The sequence below is a fragment of the Diabrotica undecimpunctata genome, chromosome 6 (assembly GCF_040954645.1).
Source record: "Diabrotica undecimpunctata isolate CICGRU chromosome 6, icDiaUnde3, whole genome shotgun sequence".
Taxonomy (NCBI): Eukaryota; Metazoa; Arthropoda; class Insecta; order Coleoptera; family Chrysomelidae; genus Diabrotica; species Diabrotica undecimpunctata.
This window is the reverse complement of record NC_092808.1, coordinates 98669493-98695290: the sequence shown is the minus strand read 5'-3', so window position 1 is coordinate 98695290 and position 25798 is coordinate 98669493. Positions and strand designations below refer to the sequence as shown.

At 33.3% G+C, this 25798-nt stretch overlaps 1 protein-coding gene across 1 annotated transcript in view; it reads right to left on the bottom strand.

Annotated features, from left to right (window-relative positions):
- LOC140442736 (uncharacterized) overlaps positions 1-8894 on the bottom strand; it is a 29419-nt gene extending 20525 nt beyond the window's left edge. Inside the window, exon 1 of the mRNA XM_072533715.1 lies at positions 8568-8894. Coding sequence (XP_072389816.1) covers positions 8568-8577 — 10 coding nt within the window. The 5' untranslated portion in view covers positions 8578-8894. The remainder of the gene's footprint in view (positions 1-8567) is intronic.
- Between the last annotated feature and the right edge of the window lie 16904 nt (positions 8895-25798).

Genomic DNA, 25798 nt, shown 5'->3' with positions numbered 1-25798 from the left:
TAAATGAAACAAGAGTACACAAGAGTAGAAAACTTACGGTCCACATTATTATGATAAATTTTTCTATTAATCCAGTCGTCAGGGACGGAAATGCCCTGTACGTACCACTCCTACCTCCGGCTTACCTCTAAAAGCCCCCTCGTAAAAATGTAGCCGAACAAAAATGTTTATTAGCACTTTTTGTATAGAATCAACCGTTCTCTCAGAAACAAGTCATTTGAAATATGCCTAAAAAACGCTGAATACAAACAATACAAACGTTTTAAAATGTTTAAATCTGCTTCTTTTCGATTGCACAAGTACGTTTTTCGAAACTCCAAGACATCAGCTACAAATTTAACTCAATGCAGTATTTGTGGAAGCATTTACCTTGACGTGCGATCGTTCGTAATGTGAAAATTTAAATTCAGCGTTTTTAGGCGTATTTCAAATGCCGCATATTTATTGCCAAAACTCACAATCGAAATTTGATGTTTTAGGCTTTGATGACTATGCTGTAACAATGGAAATACTACAGCAACCAGTTAATGGAAGTGATAAGTTTATATATTTAACATATTTATAGAAACTGACTTCATTTCCGGCAAAATACAAAAACTTCGTACGAAAGCTGCATTCTTCACTTTAAAAACGCGTTTTGATTTTTGTCGATAGGACACTCTAATCAAAAGATATCGAATTTTTACCGTCGAATTGATACAAAGTTCAAGTACACGTTTAAAATCGCGGGTTTTCTATGAAAATGGTTCATTCTACACAAAAACTGCTAATAAATATTTTTGCTCAAAATTATCTTAGCTACATTTTTTATTTTAAACATTTTTTAGAGGGGGTAGGAGAGATAAACTTTGTTGCATCTTTTTTTGGGATCCCAAAATTAACATTCTTAATAAAATTCAGCTTGTTTGTCTCGATTTTAGAGATAAAATCTCTGACGACTGGACTATATAACATAACCGTTGTGATAATATAACAAAAAGGAAATTCTACATTATTTTGTAGACGTATTCGTATAATATAATTTATATTTAGTTCAGTTTATTTACTTTCAGTATTTTTGAAATAACGAGTTTACATTTTTAACTTCATGGGGGATACAAAACTTCTCATTCGAGTTAGTTTAAAGTTTATTGTACATTTTAAACAGATTTCTTTATTTACAAAAATATCTCAGCTAACTATCTGGATATCAATGACGACTCGGACATGAACTCTGATCACTCACCGATAATTTTAACTATGAGTGATACAGTGATTAAAAAAGAGTTCAATCCAATATTGACTAATAAAAAAACTGACTAGGAGAGCTTCAAAATAAACCTAGAACACAAAGTTAATCTTGCTGTGCCATTGTGAAACACGAGGCAACTTAATGACGAATTAGAAGTTTTTATAAAAAATATCCAACAGGTAGCTTGGAAAAATACTCCCACAATAACTTCTAGAACAAAAGGGAACAACTATCCAAAAGATAATCCAGAGATCAGAGAACTCATAGTAAAAAAAAGAAAGTTAAGAAAAAAATGGCAGCAATACAGAGCTCCGCGAGACACAACTAGTCTAAATAATGCTACACAAAAACTAAAAAGGGAGATACAGAATATAAAAAATTCAACAATTAATTCCTTTGTTAAATAATAATTTTACAGCTGACCAGAACACAGATTATTCGTTATGGAAGGCAACAAAAAGAATGAAGTAACGAACAGAAAGCAGAACGATTTGCAGATCATTTAGAAAGCACGTTCAAACCCAACGACAATGATGGTGAAGAACTGAGATGGGAAGAACCATTCCCTTCAGGAAGGGAGGATCTTCATAAATTGAACAAAGGATAACGTTGACATCATTTAGAGAAGTATCAACAGAGATAAAAGAGAATATAAACCCTAAGAAAGCTCCAGGATATGATCTCATAACAGGAAAACTATTAAAAAATCTACCAAGAAAAGCCATAGTTAAGCTGACACGTCTAATAAATGCTGCTTTTAGATTGAGATCTGTTCCCAGACTCTGGAAAGTAGCCGAATGAACGCCAAACCAGGTGAACCCCCTAATGCAATGACATCCTATCGACCAATATCACTCCTTCCGGTGATGTCAAAACTATTTGAAAAATTTCAATTGAAAAGAATAAAACCAACAATCAATTTGCTTTCAGAAATCAACATTCCACTATAGATCAAGTTCACAGAATAACGAATATAATAGAAAAAACATTAGAAGAATAGAAAGTCTGCTCTACAATCTTCTTGGACGTAGCACAGGCGTTTGATAAAGTCTGGCATGAGGGTTTAAACTAGAAACTAAGATCGTTCATGTCTAAACAGTGTTCAGAAATCTTAGAATCATACATTGCGAATAGATATTTCAGAGTAAAACAAGAAGAAGTGTACACCGACGTAAGGGAGATCAAAGCTGGCGTGCCACAAGGGAGTGTCTTAGGTCCGGTCCTGTACCTATTGTATACGTGTGACATTCCAGTGCTAGAACAAAACACTATTGCCACCTTCGTGGATGATACAGCCATACTAGCGATAGGAGACACTAGTGAAGAAGCGACTGATAAGTTGCAACTATCAGTAAATAAAATACATAACTGGACCAGAAAATAGCGAATAAAATTAAATGAGACTAAATCTGCACACATTAACTTTACAAATAAAAAATAGAAAATTTACCAGTTAGAATAAATGATACCCAAGTTCCTTATGCAACATCAGCAAAATACTTGGGCATCACCCTAGACGCGAAGCTGCGCTGGAAAGTCCATGTCAAAAAGGAAGGAGGGGAGCTTGATATTAGATATAAGAAATTGTATTGGCTGATTGGAAAAAATTCAACATTATCCATTCATAATAAATTATCCATTTACAAGCAAGTACTGAGGTCAGTATGGGTATATACGTGACAACTCTGGGGCGGTACCAAAGCTAGTAATCTACATATTATCCAGAGATTTCAAAACAAAGTACTGAGAAACATTGTTGATGCTCCTTGGTATATCTGTAACAGCAACCTCCACCAGGACCTGGGTATGGAAACTGTGACCGAAATAATCAAGAGAACAGCAGCAAGTCACGAGTAGAAGCTGCATAGTCATGTGGATGTCGAGGCAGTTCAGCTTCTTAACAACACTGAACTAAAGAGAAGACTCATAAGGACAAAATCATTTGAGTGAGTGTAAATGTGTAACAGTTTAGTGTAAAAAGTAGGGTATAGTGCTGTGATGTTATTGCATGTTAGTTGTAGTGCATTAGTTGATCGATAAAATAAGAGTAAGCAATAGGGTAAGCCCTTAGATTTAAGTATTTGCTGTTTATTAAATTAGGTCAGAAAAAAACTGATAATTGGTCATTTGTGACCAGATAGCAGTATACAAACACCGCACAGGTGTTATACCAAAAAAAAAATAAAAAAATATTTTAAACACAGATATATTTTTTTAATTGATCATGATCGCCAGTTAACGAACGAAGAGTTTGTCTACTAAAAATGTTTTGATATGCCCCTAGACGAGAAACAAGTGACCCCGTATATTTCCTTATGTTTCCCTATGTTTTCTTCTATTAATAAATTATCCGTTAACTTTGTATTATAGATAGGATTGTGTATTTGTCTGATTGGAGAATTTATTGCAACCGAAGCTTTAAAAAAAAAACGAACAAATAATTAAAATTTAATTAAATTTAATATATATATATATATATATATATATATATATATATATATATAAATATATATATATATATATATATATATATATATATATATATATATATATATATATATATATATATATATATATATATATATATATATATATATATATATATAGTATGAAAACGGTGATTATCGGGTTATACGACAGAACAATACAAAAATGCCATACAACAACCCCAATATGAAATAGAACTGAATTAATTATAACAGAAGACCTTAATCTCAACTATGCCTGTACTGCTGCCTAAGATGAGGCCAGTAATCAGACCTGGTAAAAAATATACGCTCATAGAACCGGATCACAATCCTGTCCGATGGAAAAATATAGGCGTAGAGAAAGCCGAATGAAGAACTAAAATTAAAAAATATGAAAGCTGCGGTAAAGCACGGTGGAGGTGGAGTGATGATCTGGGGATGTATGTCATCTGCAGAAGTAGGTAACATACATTTTATTAAAGGGAATATGAACCAATACATGTACTTGGATATGCTAAGGCAACATCTTGCCGCTAGTGCTCAAAAATTAGGTATTAATATCAATTACCGGTTTTATCAGGACAACGATCCAAAACACACGTCATATCAGGTTCGTACTTGGTTGCTTTATAATTGCCGAAATGTCATTAAAACACCAGCCCAGTCTCCAGATTTGAATGTAATTAAAAATTAGTGGTTGACATTAAAAAATAAAGTAAATAGTGCCCCAATATCAAATATAAATGAATTGAAAGTAAAAATTACTGAAGTTTGGGACACAATTTCCTCAGAGTAGGTACACTAGAAAGTTGGTTGAATCAATGCCAAGACGACTGCAGGCTGTAATTGAGAATTAAGGAGGACTTACAAAATATTAGCAATCATTGTTCAATGCATAGAGTTTGTTTCCTTTATTAATTTTCTTGTTTTAAAGTTTGCATCATTTTAGCTGTGACATCAAAATTATACATAAGATAATTAAATATTTATTGTTGTTTACGTATGGTATATTTAAAACCCAAAAAATTGCTTAGACTATTTCAAAAGACTTGTAGTAATTTAATTTCAGTATGTAATTTTTTTTAAGTTAAAAATTACATTAATAAATTACTTTTTTGGGATTTTGGATTTGGGAACAAATGATAAATATTCGATTTCATTAACAACATTACAAAGTACTCCCTGAACAAATTTTGATTTCAGTAAGTATGATAAATGAAGGGTAGGAATATTTTAATGAATTTTTCTCTTTAACTGTCAATTTTAGGTTTACGTTAGTCATAATAAAACAAATAAATAGAACAAAAAAAGAACCAAACACTTGTCTTAGAAGGCAATAGCATACAACAATGCAATACTCTAAGATCGTAGTAGAACTCTATTAGCATTATATAAAAGAAGACCCACAAGAACAAAGAACTGACCATACGAGTAGACCAATGCAAGAACAAGAAGATCCGATAAATAAATGTTGGTTCGAATCCAAAGTGCATGAAACGTGACAAACGGCACAATTTATATCACTCTTTAAAAAAAGCGTTAGTAATAATCGCAAAAACTATAGATGGATCAGGCTACTAAATAAATCTATAAAACATAGGGTAGAGTGAGGTTAACTGAACAGGTAGGTTAACTGAACACTTCAACGTACCTGCCATCTGTTAGAGAGAATCAGAGCCGTGCACAAGTAGTTTAAAGCAAACTCTAACAGCCACTACTTGTGGCCACTAAAGATTTCTATATAACCTACAGGGAATTGTCAGTGAAGTCAACATGGTTTTTATTGTATGCAAGTAAATTTTTCGCTCTGTGAAAATTCTTATTTTTAAGCAGATTAAAATATAATTTAGCCAGTTATTTTGTACACAGTTTTTGAGGTAAGTATGAGCTATCTATTCCACTATTTGAAGTTAGTATATTTGGCGTTGTTCTTAGAGTTATTATTATTTATAATTTTTATTACCTAGTTGGGTTAATTGAACACTCACCGTGTGAGGTTAGATGAACATATGTCCAGTTAACCTACTATAAGGCGGTACGCAGATAAACTGCTTTTAAAATTGGTTTATGGGTCACCTGCAATAATACATTTAATTGTAAATCATTCATGTGGGCGTCACGTCTAAATGTATTGGTTCCAAGTCAACAATAAACAAATTGGCTCAGCAAATATCATTTAAGCGCCTTGTCTTAATATTTTTACTGGTTTCTATTATTATTACTTTATAATTTTTTTTGTTTTAGAAAATGCCAAGGAAAAGAATACGAACGACAAACAATAGGTCCTACAGTTCAGAAACATTAAAACAGGCTTGCAAAGAAGTCTTAGAAAATAGTCGTTCGGTAAGAAACGTAGCTATCCAGTTTGGTCTTCCGAGAATTACACTAAAACGTTATGTAGACAAGTGCCGCGACCATGATTTGGGGACGGTTAATTTTCGCCCAAGTAATGAACACCTAATGGTATTTTCTCAAGACGAAGAACTGCTTCTTAAAAAATATTTACAAGAAGCTTGCAACATTCATTATGGATTGTCAGCCAAACAAGGTCGAAGGTTGGCATATGAATTTGCTGTAGCTAACAACAAAACTATAAAGGAGAGTTGGATTCGGGATGGAATGGAAGGAAGGGAGTGGATGTTTAATTTTATGGGAAGACACAGATTATCATTAAGAACCCCTGAACAAACTAGCCTTAGTAGGGCGACCAGCTTTAATAAAGAAAATGTACAAGCATTTTTCAAAAATCTGAGAGAGCTTAAAAATAGATATAAGTTACATGCCAATTATGTCTATAATCTAGATGAGACAGGTGTAACGACGGTGCACAAACCACCAAAAGTATTGGCCTCAACAGGCAAAAGAAGCGTGGGGCAAATGACTTCTGCCGAAAGAGGGGTCCTTGTTACCTTGGTGGCAATTATTGGCGCCACTGGAAGGTATGTGCCACCCTACTTTATATTTCCACGTGTGCATTTTAAGGATAACATGCTTCACGGAGCCCCTACTGGAAGCAAAGGTGCCGCAACACCATCTGGGTGGATGAGAAGTGAACTCTTTTTGCCTGTTTTGCAACATTTTGCTCAACATGAAAGACCGTCAAAGGAACACCCAAAACTAATGATTATCGACAATCATGAAAGTCACTTAAGCATAACGGCACTAGATTTTGCGAAGGAAAATGGAATAATCCTTTTAACGTTACCTCCTCACTGCAGTCACAAGCTGCAGCCGCTAGATGTGGCTGTGTTAAAAAAATGCCTCGTTAAAAAAATTTTATGGTGCCGCTTGTGACAGGTGGATGGTGAATAATTCGGGAAAGACTATCACCATTTATGATGTTGCAAATCTAGCAGGAGAAGCTTTCCTTCAAGCTTTCACACCAAAAAATATATGCAGTGGATTTAGAGCTACTGGCATAGAGCCGTTTAATGATCAAATATTTTCTGATGATGACTATTTGTCATCATATGTAACAGATAGGCCAAATCCAGAGAACGGACAACAGACTTCGTCCAACAGTGGTCAAATAGGAACATCAGAAGAAAACTCTCAAACATTACAAATTCAAATATCTCCGATAATTATTGAAAAAAATGTTCGTCTTCATGAAATTCAAGAACATCCAGTGGATGCAGAAACGAAATCTCAACAGTCTCAGTCGGGATTAACATTAAAGAGGCCACTTTGTCAAACCCTAATGTCAACAATTATAACTCCCGAACAGATTCGACCTCACCCAAAAGCCAAGCAACGCAAATCTAAAGTTAGACGTAAAAAACGCAAATCTTTAATACTAACGGACACACCTGTCAAAGAAAATTTAGAAAAAGAAGCTAGGATTCGAGAAGAAAATGTCAATAAAAAAATAAAAATAAATCAAACTAAGACACAAGTTGTAAAAAAACGTGTATTTAGAGAAAGCACATCTTCCAGTAACGAAAGTGTCAGTTACCAAGAAAGTTTCGATTCACAAGAAGATTTTGACGATGTAGAATCCAATCCACCCAAAGTTTTAAAAGGGGACTATGCTATTGCAAAAGTTTATGGCAAGACTAATGCAACCTGTAGGCATTATGTGGCTCACATTGATGACAATTTGTTAAACGGCTATGATGTTAGTTTTATGGAACGCCATAACCAAACACGATATTTCTTAGAAGGCGACCCCGGTTTTGTTCCTATTGATGATATTATTTACTAACTGCCTCTGCCGATAAAAAGTAGCAGTGCCAGGTTTGCTAAAATGATTTCTTTTAACATAGACTTTAATGAATTTGACTTTACTTTATATTAGTTCAATAAAGAGTTGTTAAGAAAATTCCCTATTTTCTTTACTCATTTTTTTTTTTGGTATATCATACTGTTCAGTTAGCCCGCTTCCATGTTTCAGTTAACCTACTAGGTAGGTTAACTGGTCAAAATTGCAGATTATTACGAAAATCATCCCCTTATTCCTTTAGATATTTATTAAACTTCAAAAACCATATTAAATGGTTAGTCAAATAACAACGAAACACAGGATAAATATTGGCTTATTTTGAACCAGACACTAAGTAAATATAATTTTTTTTTTCAAAAGATGTCCAGTTAACCTCACTCTACCCTACTCCAAAATTATTAAACAGAATAAATTAAAAACAATTACAGAAGCCATTAGGTACAGGAGAACAAAATAAGTCGACTAAATATAATGTTTTACATAAATATGTTTATCTCACTTATCAACCGGTAACAGTCTATACATAAATATTATTAACTAATTAGAAAAGTCAGGTTAGGATCCTCATTTAACATAACAAATTATGTTTTAACATTAAATTAATTTTAAATACGCAATATAACTTAATGATATAAAAATAACTTACTTTCACTCATCTTGATGTAATCTGCAGCACAAGTTGTTAAATTTTAATTATAATTCAATTTAAAACTTAAATTCCAATATCGGTTTTTATGTCCAATTCAATAAATCAATATTTATATGTATTCTATATTATATCCTTATATGAGCATATATTTCTGGAACAATAATTATTCATCAGGCAACTTCAAATAGTTCAAAAGAGCCATATTTGGCGTAAAACACATCTTTATTGTTTACTTTCTCATCTTTATCTTTGCTTGTAAGTCGACTGAATAAGTTTAGCGAAGAGTGCGCACAGCATTTTATACAGCTTATCGCGATCGCGAGTCGTACGATCTGTTTAGGACAAGCGTTTTTTCCAAGTTGTGCAATTTTAGACATATACAAACCACAGTTTGTTCGGATATTCTGAAATTTAAAAATAAAATTAGTACAGTAATTCTCGACAATTTATTAGCACGACGTTTTTTATATAAAAGTGTAGGACAAATCAATATTTTCAGTCAATGTATGCTTTACCGAATAGCTTTTTTTTAAACGAATCATTCTCGTTTAAATTTACTATAAACTCAAATACTCCCATTCCTTGTGAATATATTATTAACCATTTTGTATCTTTCAATATTATTTTCTGTTCATTTCGATTAGTTTTTTTTGTACAAAGTATTTTCTTAACGAAGCTACGAGATAATTTATTCGTGTTTTTGAAATTTAGATACGATTATGATCGAAAAATATGCGCCAAAGTTGGGGAACATACCTAGTATTCATAGATTCATATAAAAAATGTACAAATTTGGAATGAAAACAATACAAAAAACACAATTTTTATACATTGTGGATTGTATTGAAATGCTACGCAGTAATATCGACTTTCTAGTCATTTTTTGTTATTTTTACAAAGTGTCCATGGTTTGGTTGGCCTTTATTTTTTTCTCTATTGGTAGTAAAGCTGCTAAATATTAAAATGTTCCTAGTTTAACATCTTTTATCATTTTTGTAATGTTTTTGCTAAGCAAACGCCTTATGAACTTATAACTAGATTGAAGAAAGGTAGATAGATGGATTAACCAAGGGTGGATTAACTCTTAGCCTGTTCCACTCGACCTTTTCAGATCTATTGTGGTTTTACAATAGAGGCTTCGCCTAATGGATTTATCAGGCTCTCACACTTTTAGGTGACAGAATCAGCATAGATCATCATCTGTTAAACCCATCAGCTTCAACTGCCTATTCAGCTTACAGTGCCCTGTTAGCAGACTTACTACGGCTTTAATTGTTTTCCCGTCTTTGCTTATTAGTTCTGCCGTAAATTTTGGCAAATGTTCTGTAATGAACTGTTTCGCCTGTCTTTTTCCTGGTGAATTCCTCTACCATCTAGAAATTTGTAAACTACACACTTTCTTGTAGCCGCTGTTGTGACTACCTTTGCAACGCCGCAGAAAGTTCCGCTACAACGAATGGCATTGATAAGCATTATTTGGCCATTTCATCTGCTTTTCCATTGCCGTTTGCCGTTATGACACTCATGCCCAGGCTACCTTAACCTTGCGACGGTCTCCTAATTTATGTAGGGCATTCACACAATCCCATACTAGCTTTCACTGACCTCTACAGAATTGAGTGTCTTAAGCGCTGCCTAGCTTTTTGTGGAGATGGCAAATGTATCCCTTGCTTTGTCTCTGCTATACCGGCTCCTTCACTCTCGGATGTTTTTAAGCCATCAGTGTACCAGGTAGCTTTCGCTTCCAAATACACTGAATATACCTTACTTCCCATCTCCCCTTCCTGGCGACGAAAGGTAAAATTTAAATTCTTTGTTTGTCGGAATAAAATATTAATAATAATAATAATAGCTTTATTACCCAACAGTTTCCCATTTATAGGGTAAAAATTTAAGTTACATTTTAAAAATAAAATGATAAAATGTAAGCATTAGATAGATAAAACATGATAGATAAAATGTAAGCATTGTGAAAAAATATTTCCAAAAATATAATGGTACTTCCTTTGACCATCTCATTGTTTTACGTCATGCTGAATGATATGAAAGCATTTGATCTTATCGATCCATACCTAACATTCCACTGGTTTATTCTTTAGTTATATTAGGATTTACAGTAATCCCATGACGACTACTGGCACCATATCTAGTCTCTGATTAGAAATGACGAGGACATATCTCTTATTAGTCTACTTGCAAACTACCATTGTACATTTAAGCTTTCAAAGAAAGTTCACCTCTTTTCAATTTTTGAGCTACTACCTTTTTCGAATTTACCTGTCTGTTACGTTAGGAATGTACCGCAGTTACTTTCTGCGAGAGATTTCTGGTTCGAAAAAATACAAAATAAAATTTCTAGCACAAAAAATTACTTTTGTATTAAAATACACACATGTGGCTTTAAAGTTTCATTTTAATACAGTTTGCTTTGGTGGTACAAATTCGACTAACTATATCTACGCAATTATAACATTAATAATATGATATTCGATACTCCCTACATTCCCAGACGAAAAGGTCGTCAAATTTAATTGCCTCACACCCGCACTCAGCTCAAGATACGATGCGCTGATTAGGTAATTTTTTAAATAAACATAATAATTAGTGACTCGACATTCTTCCACGTTGAGAAATTTGACATAATTTCTAAAAAAATGCCGAAAGTCAAGAAAAATCAAGAAAATATCACTTAAATCTTAAAGGAGTTTTCACCAAACGGCCACATCGCGTATATCTTTCATTTAAGTCGGGTGCTCTGCTTTTTATCACTCCCACACTCTTTTCACTTGGTTCTTTCTCAAACTGGAGTCGACCAACGTTTTCTTGAGGTAACCTCTCTGGAACCGCCTCCATTCTTTTAAAATGGACTGCACAATCTGTCTACCCACTAAAGTCCAATATTTTTCGCAGAGCAAACTAAGAAGTCGTTGTGTGCTTACATGACATGAGCTTTTGTGTAGGCTCAAAATTAACTTACGCACTATAAAATGTTCACCCGGAAGTAAGATCCCCAGTCTCAGAGTCCCAGAGAAGGCCAAGAACAATGACAACTGTTTTTGTATTACCAAAGGCCTCCCATCCTCTTAGGTCCATCTTAACTTCCTCCATAAGGGCGGTTGATTCTGATACAAACACTCTCAACTCATTTTCATCAGTAACACTTGCCACACAATTATCCACATAAAACCCAGTCATAAGCTTTTCAATTGTGTTTTTAGAATACGGATTATCATTACAACATTTCTCCAGCGCCTTTGTTAAATGAAACTCTATAGTAGCATCCAGAAAAAATGGACTACAATGGACTCTAAAAACAAAATTCTTGTGTCGAAATATAAATTCCTTACCGTATTCTATCGTTCACCCATATAAACCTCAAAAAATCTCTGTCCTTTGAATGTATGCGAATTTGACGAAAGGTCTTTCGAATATCCGATACAACAGACAACAAATAACTTTTGTTGTCTAAATTGTAATAGAACAGAAGGAATAAATTCAATAAGATTAGACCTCCAAACACTGATTCAAAGAAGGATGACCCTGTTCATGAGGATGATGCGTCAAAGACTGGCCTAATTTTTGTGGTTTGTGGAAAAATATTACATTTGGTCAAAAAATCGATTATGCAATCGTAAATTAATCTATTTTGAGTCGCTAGGGCAGATAAAACGTTAAACGGAGATTTACCGGTAATACGAACTATATTATTATATAATAAGGTGGATTCCAAATTATATTTGGCACAACCAAAAATTACATGATCTAGGTCACCTTCTACTCCACATTCCAAACAGTTTTTACTCTCGATCACATGACTCCTTGCAAGATGAGCAGAAAAACAAGCATGTCCAAATTTAAGCCTAGATATGGTTGTTATATAACGCCTAGGGACATTATAAGTTCTGTGCCAATGTGCAACAGGGACAGTTGTGTGTAAAGAAGTGTATCTATTTGGGTTGGTAAAACAAAACTCAGACCATAGGTCACTCCATTTATATTTTAAAACTGCCTTGCGTGAAGCAACCAAATCAGAAATACTGGGTAGAAATTCTGTGGTATCCACTGAATAAATACTTAATTTGGCTAGTTGGTCCACATGTTCATTATGTTTAATTCCACTGTGTGCTTTGGCCCATATAAATATCACATTTTTTTTATTTTCCTTAAAGTGTTTAACTAATTTTTTAATTAATATTATGTAGGGATTGGAGTATGAGGTTGGAACAAAAGGTTGGTTAATGGCTGTGAGAACTGACATGGAATCTGAAACAATAATAACGGAGGAATCTCTGTTAGAAACAAAAAGTAGGGCTTGATATATGGCAATTGCTTCCGCACTAAATATGGAAATATTTGCTTTTAATTTGAACATTTTTTCTACCTTCTCCATGGGGATGTAAAAGGCACATCCTGTACCATCTTCTGATTTGGAGGCATCCGTGTAGATAGTACTGTAGTAATCCCAATTGGATAAGATGCTTGTTATAATGTTATTATTTGCTCTTCCAGTGTTAACATAATTTGGTTTAATAAATTTAACGCTATAAAAAAGAGCTTCAAAATCATTTATATCTGTGTGTGATTTTAAATTAATAGCTTCATCAGCACAAACTGTGTTTTCTCTAAGAGCTTCACATAGGGTTGGAGAATTTTTCTTAATCCAATATTTATTCGTTAAATCATAATTGTTTAAATTTGTTAATTCGGTATAAAGGAAAGTGTTCTGGTGTTTAATTTTCAGTAAAAATTTTTCGGCCAAGAAATGTCTTCTAAGAGAAATTGGAGGCTCACGTGCTTCAACATAAAGGGGCTCAATAGGAGTTGTCTTCATGGCACCAATACAGATACGCAAACACTGGTTTATAAATATGTTTAATTTGTTTAGTAAGTTCTTGCTGGCAGATCCATATAACCAACATCCATAATCTATGATAGAGCGAATGTAAGTTCTATAAAAAAGTAAGGAAGTCTGAACATCTGTTCCCCACCAAGTTTTAGTTGTCATTTTCAGAAAGTTTAGGCCTTTTTCACATCTATTTAACATATATTCTATGTGAAATTTCCATGTGAGCTTGTGATCCAGTATAATGCCCAAATATTTAATTACCTTTTTAACAGGAATTTCTCGCTGTTTTACTATAAATGTTTCGATATTGGGAATATTATGTCTACTGAAAATGGTCACTGCTGATTTTGTGGCCGACAGCTGAAGGTGATTTTCTTCCAACCATATTTCTACAACGTTGTAGGTATCCATTAAAAATCCAAAAGCTTCATCTCTCTTCTTTGTTTCACAGTAAATGCAGAAGTCATCTGCATATTGGATGATCTTAAAAGGATATTTTTCCAACTTTAATTTATGTAGGTCAGCTGTGTATAAATTGAAAAGAAAAGGACTTAAGACAGCTCCTTGTGGAATTCCTGTGAAAACATATCTTGGGCCTAATAAATGGTTGTTAAAATCCCTGACATAAACATGTCTTTCTGAATATAATCCGATAATAGCATACGCTATTGCCTTAGGAATGTTAAAATCAATAATCATTTTTTTACTCAAAATATTTAAGTTTAAGGTGTCATATGCTTTCTCAATATCAATAAAAATTGTTGGAAGAAAGTTATTTCTAGAGAAATTATTTTGAATATTTGTTACTAAGGTTGTAAGTGCATCTAGCGTACCCACTCCTCTTTTGTATGCAAATTGACAGGGCGTAAGCAGGTCTTTTTTATGTAGCCACCATTCCAGCCTATGTTTTATCATACGTTCGAAAGTTTTTTGTACACATGATAGCAGAGAAATTGGTCTATAAGAATGGGCCAAGTTAGGGTCTTTACCTTGTTTAGGAATCGGTGTGATTATAATTTTCCTAAAATCTTCAATGCACTCACCTGCAAGCATCTCATCAAAAATTTGTAGAAGAAAACTTTTTACTATAATTGGTAGGTTCTCTAACATCGGATACTTTATTTGATCAAAACCCGGGGCAGTACTTTTTTTATTTCTTAAAGCATAATTTAGTTCATTAATGTGAAAATTATTTGCCAAAAAATGTTTTTTATCTAAGATCGTATGTTCGATATTTACAGTGAAAGGAACAGTCTGGGGAGCTACATGATTAAAAAACTCATCTATTAAATCATCATTATGTGGCTTACCAATGTTTATTGTTTTACGATTCATTTTTTTTTGCTTGTTTCCATATCATGCTAGTTGGAGTATTTTTGTTGAGATTGGAACACCATTCAATCCAACTTTTTTTAGCTTTTTCTTTTAATGTTCGTTTAGTAAGTGCCATGCATTTTTGGTATGCAAGAAAATTATCTTTTGTGGGGTTTGCTTTGTATACTTGCAGTACATGTTTCCTTTCAGAAATTATGTTGTCACATTCTGCATCCCACCAAGGTGAAGGTGTTCGATTTTTGCACTTAAACGGTCTGTATTCTTTTAAAGTTCTTTGTGTCGCATTATTTATACAATTGATTAAGAATGCATATTTTTCTTTGGTGGTTGGATATTCTGCATCAGTAAAGTTATAAAAGTAGTCTTCCACAAACTCTTTATATTGTTCCCAATTAGCTCCTTTTAGGTTCCATCTATATCGCAGAATTGTGATGTCCTGCGGAATTTGCTGCATTGCAAGAGTTATTTTTATCATAAAATGATTCGATCCAAGTGTGTCAGAGTAAACTGCCCAATCTATATCACTAGCTACGTCCGAGGAGCAAAAGGTAACATCTATCATAGAATCATTGCATCCTGGCCGGGTAATACACGTGGGTTCGCCAGTATTCATAACTACAAAATCACAATTATTGCTTGCTTCAATGAGTTGTTTACCAATAGAATCGTTTTTATGGGATCCCCAAGTAGCATGATGCGCGTTAAAATCCCCACCGAATCCCCGAACTATACATGGAGTTAAAAACTGCGAAAAAATATTTACCCAATCAGTTGTGTTGGTTTTAATATCCGGTGACCTATAAACGGAAATTATACTTAAAGTTTTATTGTTGAATTTGATATTAATACCACAAACAAGAAGATCGACATTAAAATTGGAAACTATGCTTAATTCTAGGTGTGAAATCGACTTTTTGACCAAAATGCAAATTCCTGAAAAACCATCTTGTCTATCTTTACGAATTACATTATAACCTACGAAACTATATACTTTTTTGGGTTTAAACCATGTTTCACTTATTATTGCTACATCAATATTATTATTTACAAGATAATGCATTAGACTATTTTTATTCGAAACAGCAGAACGTGCATTCCACTGACAAATATTTAATGTCTTTGGTAATGGAGTGAAGGTTACTTTTTACATGTGTCCTCCAACACTTTATTTATTCCTGTTTGAATTAAATCATTATTCAAATTTTTGATATCTTCAATGGTATGAATACCTTTTAAAAATTCAACTATAAAATCTGCAATTGACTTTACAATGTTTTTGTTATTTAAATTTTGATAATTTGGTGGATTATTATTTCGAGGCAGTGGTTGATTAGGGCCAAACTGAAACGGAAACATCGGTTGTGGAGGAGGAGTGTCATTAGAAATTCGACGTTTTTTATTGCTATGGCCGGTAGGACTTCGTGTAGGATGGGTGGGCAAAACGTAATTGCTATTATTCTTAAAATTTGAGTGTAAAAGGGAGTTAGAATTTCCAGACTTAGATTCAATCGCTGGTAAAGGCGGAAAATTGGAGTTGGATAAAATAGTAAAACTATTGTTTACAGATATACCAGAATAAGACATTTCACAATATTCTTTTGCCTCAATAAAGGAAATATTTTGTTCAACCATAACATTCTTAATTTTACGTTGTTTTTCATAATGAGGACATTTTCTTGAAATAGAAACGTGGTCATTTGTTTTACAATATAAACAGCGAATTTCTGAATCGTGACAAACATGATTTTCAGCTTTTACATTACTACACTTAATACATAACTCTTCAATATTTTTACATTGCCTAGAAATGTGACCATAGCGTAGACATCTGAAGCACTGTGTAACTCTGCTAAAAAACCGCTCCACCGAAAAATATACACTATTTATTGAAATATAATTAGGTAAAGTGTTCCCTTCAAAAGTTACAATAATGGTTTTTTTTGGGGGCATACTGTATATCACTATCCTTTTCTATTCTACGATGTGTACGTTTAACATCAACTACTGTTGAAGGAGATTTTATGTTATCTAAAATATATTTCGTATCGAATTGAGTATCAATATCTTTTATCAAACCCTTAATTTCTAATAAATCATTTGGTATAAACGCTACAAGATCATTTTCTGATAAAAGAGGATTGTTTACTAAAGCATTGGCATCAGAACATGTTTTTAGACTAACTTTTATTCTATTTTTTCCAACAGATCTAATTTGGTTAATATTGTTAACATTTAGTTTTTTGTGTAAGATATCTCCCACAAATAAGGGATGAAGACGGCCGGCATTTTCAATATTTTTTCGTTCGATAAAAACACAAATATTACTCAAATTATACTTATCTCCATTTCTTAGATTAAAAACTTTAGGTGTTTTATTTTGTTTATAAATATCCTTTTCTTTATCACTAATGACCTGACGACTGGTTTCAGCTGTTGTCTCAGAACTTGTGGTATCCATGTCTTGTACGGGGACCGATAAATAATTTCCTGACTCCGCATCACTTTTAGAGTTATTTGCACTCATTGTCTGGTTAATAGTTACACCTAACGGCGTCTTTCTTTTTAAAGCTTCCCCCATTTAGGGGGGAGCTATTTACACTCCGTACACGTTAACCACCGTACCACTCCGTTGGCTACCTGAATGGGAATCTTGAATACTTATTAATTGTAATATAACTATTAAATACTGTTTAATATACACACAATTATTAAAAACTAATAGGAGAACTTTTAATTATCAAGTTTAACTTTGACAGTTATTTGACGTATGAATTACCCAGTTGCTTTTGGAAACAAAATTGTGTTTACTTTGTTTACTGTCAGTTGAGATTTATTTATTTTAAAGTTTTCGTTTTGAGATATATGTCGTATAAATTAGAGATAAGAAAAAGTATCTACAAGTTGGTTGGACAAGTACCCAAAGCTGAAATCTGTCGAATTTTTCAGAATGATAACATTGATAGAACAATAACGGAGTGAGAGCGGGCAATACTATATCTGAATTTACCAAAATGTGAGATACCACGTGCTTTTCTTGCACAGAGGTCGGAGTGATTGTTGAGAAGAGTAAAAAAATAGGTTGGAATGTCAACGAGGAGACTGGCCTGTCAATACAGATCTTTTAAGAGTACGATATCATTGGAATTGAGGAGGAATGATCTTAAATATAGCAAGCGACATAAGTGCCCCAAATACTCATTCGTATATCAAGGCACTGTCGTCAACGGAGGCGGGTACACTTTGCCAAAAAATTATTATTTTAGAGGACGAAAATGATTTCACTTTGAGTAATTCTGAAATACAGAGAAACGGTGGATTTTATACGGACAATGTAGTAGACTTCTCTGACAATGGTAGATATAAACATAAAGCGACCTTTGCAGACAATATCTTTGTCTGGTGTGCAATTTCTAACAAGGGTGTATCCAGACCTTTTGTGGAAAGAGTGAGGAGTGACGTTTGGAAGTATTTGTTATACTAATGACAATATCATGTTTTGGCCAGACCCAGCATCATGTCATTACTCAAGAGATATCCAAAACTGCCTTCTACACCACCACCAACGATAATCTTCCAAACTTGCCGCATGCTAGTCAAATAGAGGATTTTTGGGATTTACTGTCTAGGAAAGTTTATTAGGGAGGCTGGGAAGCCCAGGATGAAGAATAAAATGAAAAACAAACAACTGAGAGAAATTGATATGAATTCCGTCCAGAGCTTCATGAGAGATGTTTGAAGAAATTTGCGTCTGGTAGACCAGAAAGCCACTCCACATAATTATAATAATAATAATAATTCGATAGTATAGTATAGTTAAGTATTAAGTTATAATTTTATGATAGATAGGTAGTGTTTAAATAAATGTCTTCAATAAAAAAAAATCTGATAAATATTGTGTGCCAAAACTTTGAGGACATATGAAGAGATTTTTTACAAAACTGCATAAATCCATTTCCGGCTAAAATACATTTTTTGTTGAATTTCGAGAGTTTGGTCTGCCTTAGATCTTGTGTATAAGTCTCATGTGTTAAAATATATCCCATTTAAAATGAGCCTAAAAATCACGTTTTTTCCACAAAACTTAATTATTTCACTCAAAAACCTTTACCCCATGTTCACTCTTTTTTTATACAAAACTTAATTGCCCCTTCTTTAGCTAGCTATTAAAATTAGTTTTTTTTACAAAACTGCATAAATCCTCCGGCCTGCAGAATTATCCATCTACTATTTTTGTTTGGTTTTAAAAGCATCCTCTAGAATTAGATGTTGATTCGTGAAACAAAATATAATATTCGTTAATCCTAAAACTACTCACGGGTCGCACTGACAGTGTGCAGCTTAGCCACGCCATGCCACGCTGTATGAGATTATCATTATCAGTACTTTTCCGTTCGATGAGACGGGATGTTGTGAATTCTTTGTATGTCAACGTTGTTTCTTTGTTTTGCGTGTTATTTTGAGATGGATACTGTTGCTAATTTATCGGTGGGATCTAAAAAAAGACGATCCATCAAAACAAGTTAGAGAGGGCGTTCAAAAATTATGAAGAAAATTAAACGACAAGCAGTCTATATGGCAGAGGTAAAGAGAAACAAGATCTTGTTTTGATGAAATATATCTCTGCTTTCGAGCCCCAAAGAAGAAGGGGAAGTGATGCGCCTGTCTCTGTTTTTCGCACAAGAACGGTTTCGGTGAAATTTTTTCTCAATAGTCAGAAACAGAAACACATGATTCCTGTCTGTAAAAAGTTTTTTGCTTTTTCAATGGGCTACCTCTCGACTACTGCGGATTGGAAAGGTCGTCAATCAGTGACTGCTGCCCAAAGAAAATAGACGTGGTTATCGACGAGAAGTTTTCTTCAGAGCCAAAAAGGAAGCAGTCCATCAATTTCTTGGTAAACTAAATTATGTAGAATCTCATTATGGAAGAAGAAAAAGTAAGAGAGTTTACCTTTCAACAGAGTTAAGTGTAAATAAGTTATATAAAATGTTTGAGGATGCTTACACTGACGATTTGCACGTGATCTATTCATGTTTTCACAGAATTTTTGTAACCGATTTTAACATTGGATTTTCCTCTCCAGCTACAGACGCATGCGCTACGTGCACTCGTTTTAAATATCTTATTCAACAAAACGCTCGCGGCTCAGTTGAAAGAATTAATCCAATGACCGAACTTCTTATTCGCAAGTTGAGAGCGTTTTGCTGTGTGCCTATTGACTCAAAGGCACCAACATTTTATACGTGGAATGAAACGCAGGGAAGCAGAGGAGCAAATTAAATCGGATCTGCACTCATCCATCACTTAAGACGCCAAGATCTTTCGTCTTTTTCTGCAGTATCGTTGTTTTGTGATGATTGCGCTGGTCAAAATAAAAATGCTCATATTGTTCATGTTTTGTGCCATTGGCTTAAAAATGAGGTTCCAAGCGCTTGAAAAAAACTGATACCATCATCTCGAGCGAAGAGTATGCTTCTATTTACGAGGAGTTTGGCTCTGTACGGAAACTGGGAAAAGACTGGGTGATATACGATATCACAAGCCTTTATACGATATCACAAATAATTTATCAAAAAATAAAAGAAATCAGCCAAACCAAACGCCTCATTATTAAGAAAATCAAAACAAGGGACCGGTATACTTCGACCAAAATAAAATTCTGCGCCAACTATAGGTTCGATAGTAGAAAAGAAACTTTTAGAAGCGTTGTAAAAAAAATAAAAATTATTTTCTTCAGGCTCTTCCCCAAATCCCACTATCTCATTCCGTGACTAAAGAGAAAAAAAAAGATGTCCTTCATATATTACAAACCCACTTTGGACAAAATTGGAAAGAGATTCCTGATCGTCATTGGTATATTAATGCTCTTCAACACAAAGTTACTATTGATCCAGATCCAGAAACCCACAACTACCATGATGACGAGTGTGATTGCTTGGAGGATGAGCCAAAAAATGTTCACATCTAAATTTTTTGTATTCCTCATTTTTTTTTGTTTTAGTGGGTACTGTTTAATATTTTTTACTTCTATTTCTATATAAGATATTGTTAGTTTGACAAAAGTTAATATCTCCCATCTTTTTTTAAAAAAACGCGATATCTCCAACAGACACATGGCTATGTTTAGTTAATGCAAATCAATAAAAATAATGTTAATAAACGTTTTATTTCTCTAAATTTAACCTCAATTGATTACGTTCTCTGAAATTTCAAAAATTTTAGTACAAGAGCTGCAGCACGTTTTTATGTCTCCTGAAAATTTTTGAAAAGTGAATTTATGCAGTTTTGTAAAAAAGCTCCTCATATGTTATTTATTTAAATTGTGTGTACCATTTCTGCATATAAGTTCTATCGTGCTTAATTTCTGATCGTAAGGTGACAGTCACCACATAACATTGAACTTACATAGTTTGTACAGTTTTACACCATATTTGTGTTTTTGCATTAGTGAAAAGCATCAGTGACTCTCCAATAGAAATTTTTTTTTGTCTGGAAAATGTTTAAACCGGTAATTCGGAAAATGTAAAAACATGATCTTTACTTGTAGCGTTGTATCAGTTTACTTATTCGGCATCATCTACCCTTTAGGGTAACTCAATTTATTATAGTTCACGGTGTCGATTTGCATTGGTAAATGACAGGATATATTTAATTCTTGTCCTGTTTCCTTAACACAATATTCAATACTAACAGAACTGTTCGTAGAATTGATTCGTTTAGGGAAGGGTAGTACACAATGAGACAAAAAATATTCAATACAGAGACATTTTTATTTTCGACATTAGCATTTTTGAGTTTGTTACAAACTCAGTTTGGAGAAGAAACAAAATCTATGATTATTTTTCTAACCATCTACATCTGTCTCATTGAGTACCATTGGTGGTACACAATGGGTTAAGTGATCTTATTTCAATATTTTTGGTAAATTAAATACATAGAGTGTAGTTTTTATTACCGAAAATAACAACTTTACAGGTAAAATAAAAAACTCAAATGGAAGAAAAGTTTAACGGATCTTAATACTATCAAACTTTACGTCAAATTTGAAATAAGATGTAAGGCTCTTGTTTTGTTGATTTACATTTTTTAGTTTTGGTAACATTGATACAACGTCTGAACGTTCAACTAAAGGAAAAATAAAGCAGCCTTGAAACCTACCACTTTTTCTTAAAATCACACTTGTAATTCATTATCATCTAATGTCTTGCGAACTTAAGCAACATAAAATATATTATTGTTTTTGGATTTCACTAATACAATACTATCAATGGAAATTTCTGTATTAGCATCAATGCCATAATCGTCTTGCAACTGTAAATTTTCACATTCAATACGAGAAGAACTATCATAATTGATTAGTTCTTCACTCTCCTCAGATGATGTGCTATCACTTCTTTTTCTGTTTTCGTGCTGGGCATCTTACCTTATTTAAATTTACCTTACTTCGTTTATTATTCTGAGTAGTCATTTTTTTGGTTGTTGCTTGTAGTTTTAACTGACCCAAGTCAGATGTGTTAGTTTAAATTGCACTCTTTTTAATTTTCCTTGTTTTCACACCTTTTCTTTTTTCTGCTTTTGGAAATCCTTTAAACTCGTAAGGGTAGATATCATCATCATCACTGGCTCGACAACCCTTTTTGGGTGTTGGCCTGTTCCAGGATTCTTCTCCATTCTGATCTGTTTCGTGCTTTTTTTCTCCAGTTTTTTATTTTTAAGGTTGTTATATCATTTTCTATTTGTTCTAAGCATCTCAGTTTCGGTCTTCCTCTTGTTCTTTTTCCTACTGGCATCTGTTTGAATATTTTGTTTGGTATTTCGCCTTCTTTTATTCTTTCTACATGTTCTATCCAACGCAGCCGTCCTATTTTAATGAATGTTATAATATCCGGATCCTGGTATATTTTGTAAGAGGGTAGATAAACGAACTTAAATTCGCAGACGATACTATTGACTTGGAGTTTTGAGACATTATCGCTTTTTCAGGTGTCCTTGGTGGGGTTAGTACTTGATTTTCAGGTGTCTTCGATGAGAATGATATAACTTGATTGGAAACCACAATAGACATTTTTGTCGACTCTGGTTGTGGATTTGACTTTTCAGCTTCATTTGGTCTATCAGTCACAGAACTCTCAATGAAGTCAGCTTTGGAAAAAATATCTCTATTAAAGGGAGAAATTACAGTTTTATTAAAACCTGACAGAATATTAGTATGTAGGTGTTAATGGTTTTATTTGTGCCTCTCCTACACATTGTGCTATCTGGTATATGGAAATAGGTTCTACAGACAGTTTGTTACTACAACGAGGAGGCAGAGTCAGTATGATTACACCATTATTCTTTGCCAGTTGAACAACGTGATATGTTACGTAAGTCTCGTAATTGTCGTAGATCAGTATGGAAGGGTTTTCAATTGAACTGTTGCCAAACTTGATGAAGTGTTTCATAACGTCGAGCATAACGTCATAACATTGCTCGTTATTATGCACTGGGATTTTCCAAAGCCTGTGTGCCAGGTGGAGCTCCTTGTGTCAAATGCTCTTTGGAAAAACCAAGACAGGGGGTAGAAACGTACCATTCGCACATACGACACATATGATAATAAGAATACCCCTTTCACCGTTGGTACAACTATTAAGCTGTTTTACACTTTTCTCCGCCATGAGTTTATTAGGTTTTTGCACTGTTTTTGTACGAGTCTGATCCAGATTATATATCCTATTATTACACACCGCTGATGGATATCTAGAATAAACGACATGTAAACTGTTAAACAAACGTGGTCTTAACGTCGACATAAAGATAAAAGATAAATTCACAATAGGAGGCAGCGGGTTGTTTCACCTCTGTTTATACAAAGAGTCACAATAGACAACAGTAAACTACTCCAACCTTCACTTGTACCATATCATGAACACAAGATAATAAATGAAAGCTTTTGAGCCTTAGCCAAAAGTCTCAAAGCAAAAAGATATATGTGGTCTAATAAAATATTAGAAGACCGCAAAAATGTCAACGACAAAAAAAAGAAAGCTGCTGGGTATACCAGTAGTCTGACATCACACAAATAACTCAAGATACAATAATACAGGTCACGTGCCTGTACGTCCTACACGACATCTCGAGAAAAGAAAAAGGTAAAACCACAAATAACAATAAATTCCAGTACCAAAAACATACTTCTACTACATCTGACCACACAAAGACATAAAATTAACATAACAGAAGGAGAATAACAATATTTCCGCTCTATATTCTCAACAAAGACGCCTTAGGCAGAGAGAAACGAAGTTATATCATTACTTCCTTATACATTCAAAACAAAAGAACCATGGACTGTAAAATATAGAAAGCATTTTCCTTTTCAGGAAATAAAATTTTCCTTTCAAAGTACGAAAAAGTTAAACTATGAAAAAATAAATTTTTAAAATAAACGAAAAACAAATTAAAAAGAAAATTTAACAGATAACAGACGACTAAACATATTAAAAACATCCAAGATCTAGGAACTCAACTTCAAATCCTCGCAAAAAAATATTTCGCGTAAGTATTCTGCAAAAATCCAGATAACACATTTTAAAATTAGGTAGGTCGGGACAGCCTGTATATAGATATAATTCCCAGCTGCGAATAAAAACCGATAAAATTCACTTAATTGATTTTTCAAATAACAAACGCTAAGAGCCATTTCGTTTATTTAAAATAAACACAATAAAAATAAACACATTGAGGAATATAATTATTATCGTTCTTATAAACAAAATAAAACTGAACTGCAAAGAAAATGAATTGAGGACTAGAATATAAAATGCTTGAACATATTAGCCCAAATAAATTCAAGGTTTCAGTCAATCTAAACACTAGAAAAAGAAAAACGAAATATATTACTTACTTCATGAACGTAAACAAAATTTCTCTAACATGGAATGTTTATTTTAGATAGACGAGTCTGGAAAATAAACAACTAATGTCGTTCACATTAAGAATACCGACAAAAAGAAAATGCTTGGCAAGCATTGGCGAATGATTATATCATCCTAAATACGTATCAGGATCTCACAAAACAACAGACGAGAACATTTCTACGTAATTTTACGAAGATTAAAAACGAATACATATAAATACTTTGCAAAAAATTCTAAAATAGTAGCAGTGTTGATTTAATGAAAAATTGGATAAAACAAATACACAATTTAACCAAAAAAATGGTTCAAAACATACAGACTTAATTAACCACATATACAGGGGGGTACAAAACAACTAATAATATTGAAAAAAACTGAAGATACAGGAATATTCAAAAGCCCCACACGCTGGGCGACATTTTGTAACACTGCCGTGCTACAATGATATATACAAGGCCAGAATCGCTCACTGTCGAAGAGAATTGGGCGGGGTTTTCTTAAACATATAGAAACTATATCGTATCTTAAATTCAAGCACAATTAGATAATATGAAATTATAATTTATTATTGGACGCCACCCCTGGTTTATCCTCGAAGGGGAAGAGCAAAAAACAAATTAAGATTTATTGAAAGTTTACTAGAAAACTATTCTTTATTATTTCTTAGTAATGAACAAAAAGAAAACATTAAAAGTTACGTCATCCCAAAGGGATTCCAAAATATTATTTTATGTTAACATTATCATAAACAAAAAATCTTTGTATCGTATTAAATTAAGAATTGGTTATAAAGAAAATGAATGTATATATATATTAACCCCAAATTTCGAAATTTGTTTACATTGAAAATAATATAGTTATTTATCAACTAGGAATAATGAAGAAAATAAACCTTTAAATTAAATTAGAACACTTCACTATATTTTCATTTTTTTTGAGTTCATAATCATTTCTGTTGTCTTGAAAGTAGGTATAATAAAAATTGGTACAACCTTAATCTGCTCTGTTTCTCTTCTTATTTAATCAGTCACCAAATAAACCATTGATTCAGCTACGTACTATATCAAATCACCACCATCCTAGATAAGAGGGGTTAGGTATTCCATAAAAAGATACCGCTATTGGGCCATGATCTGGAATAACTC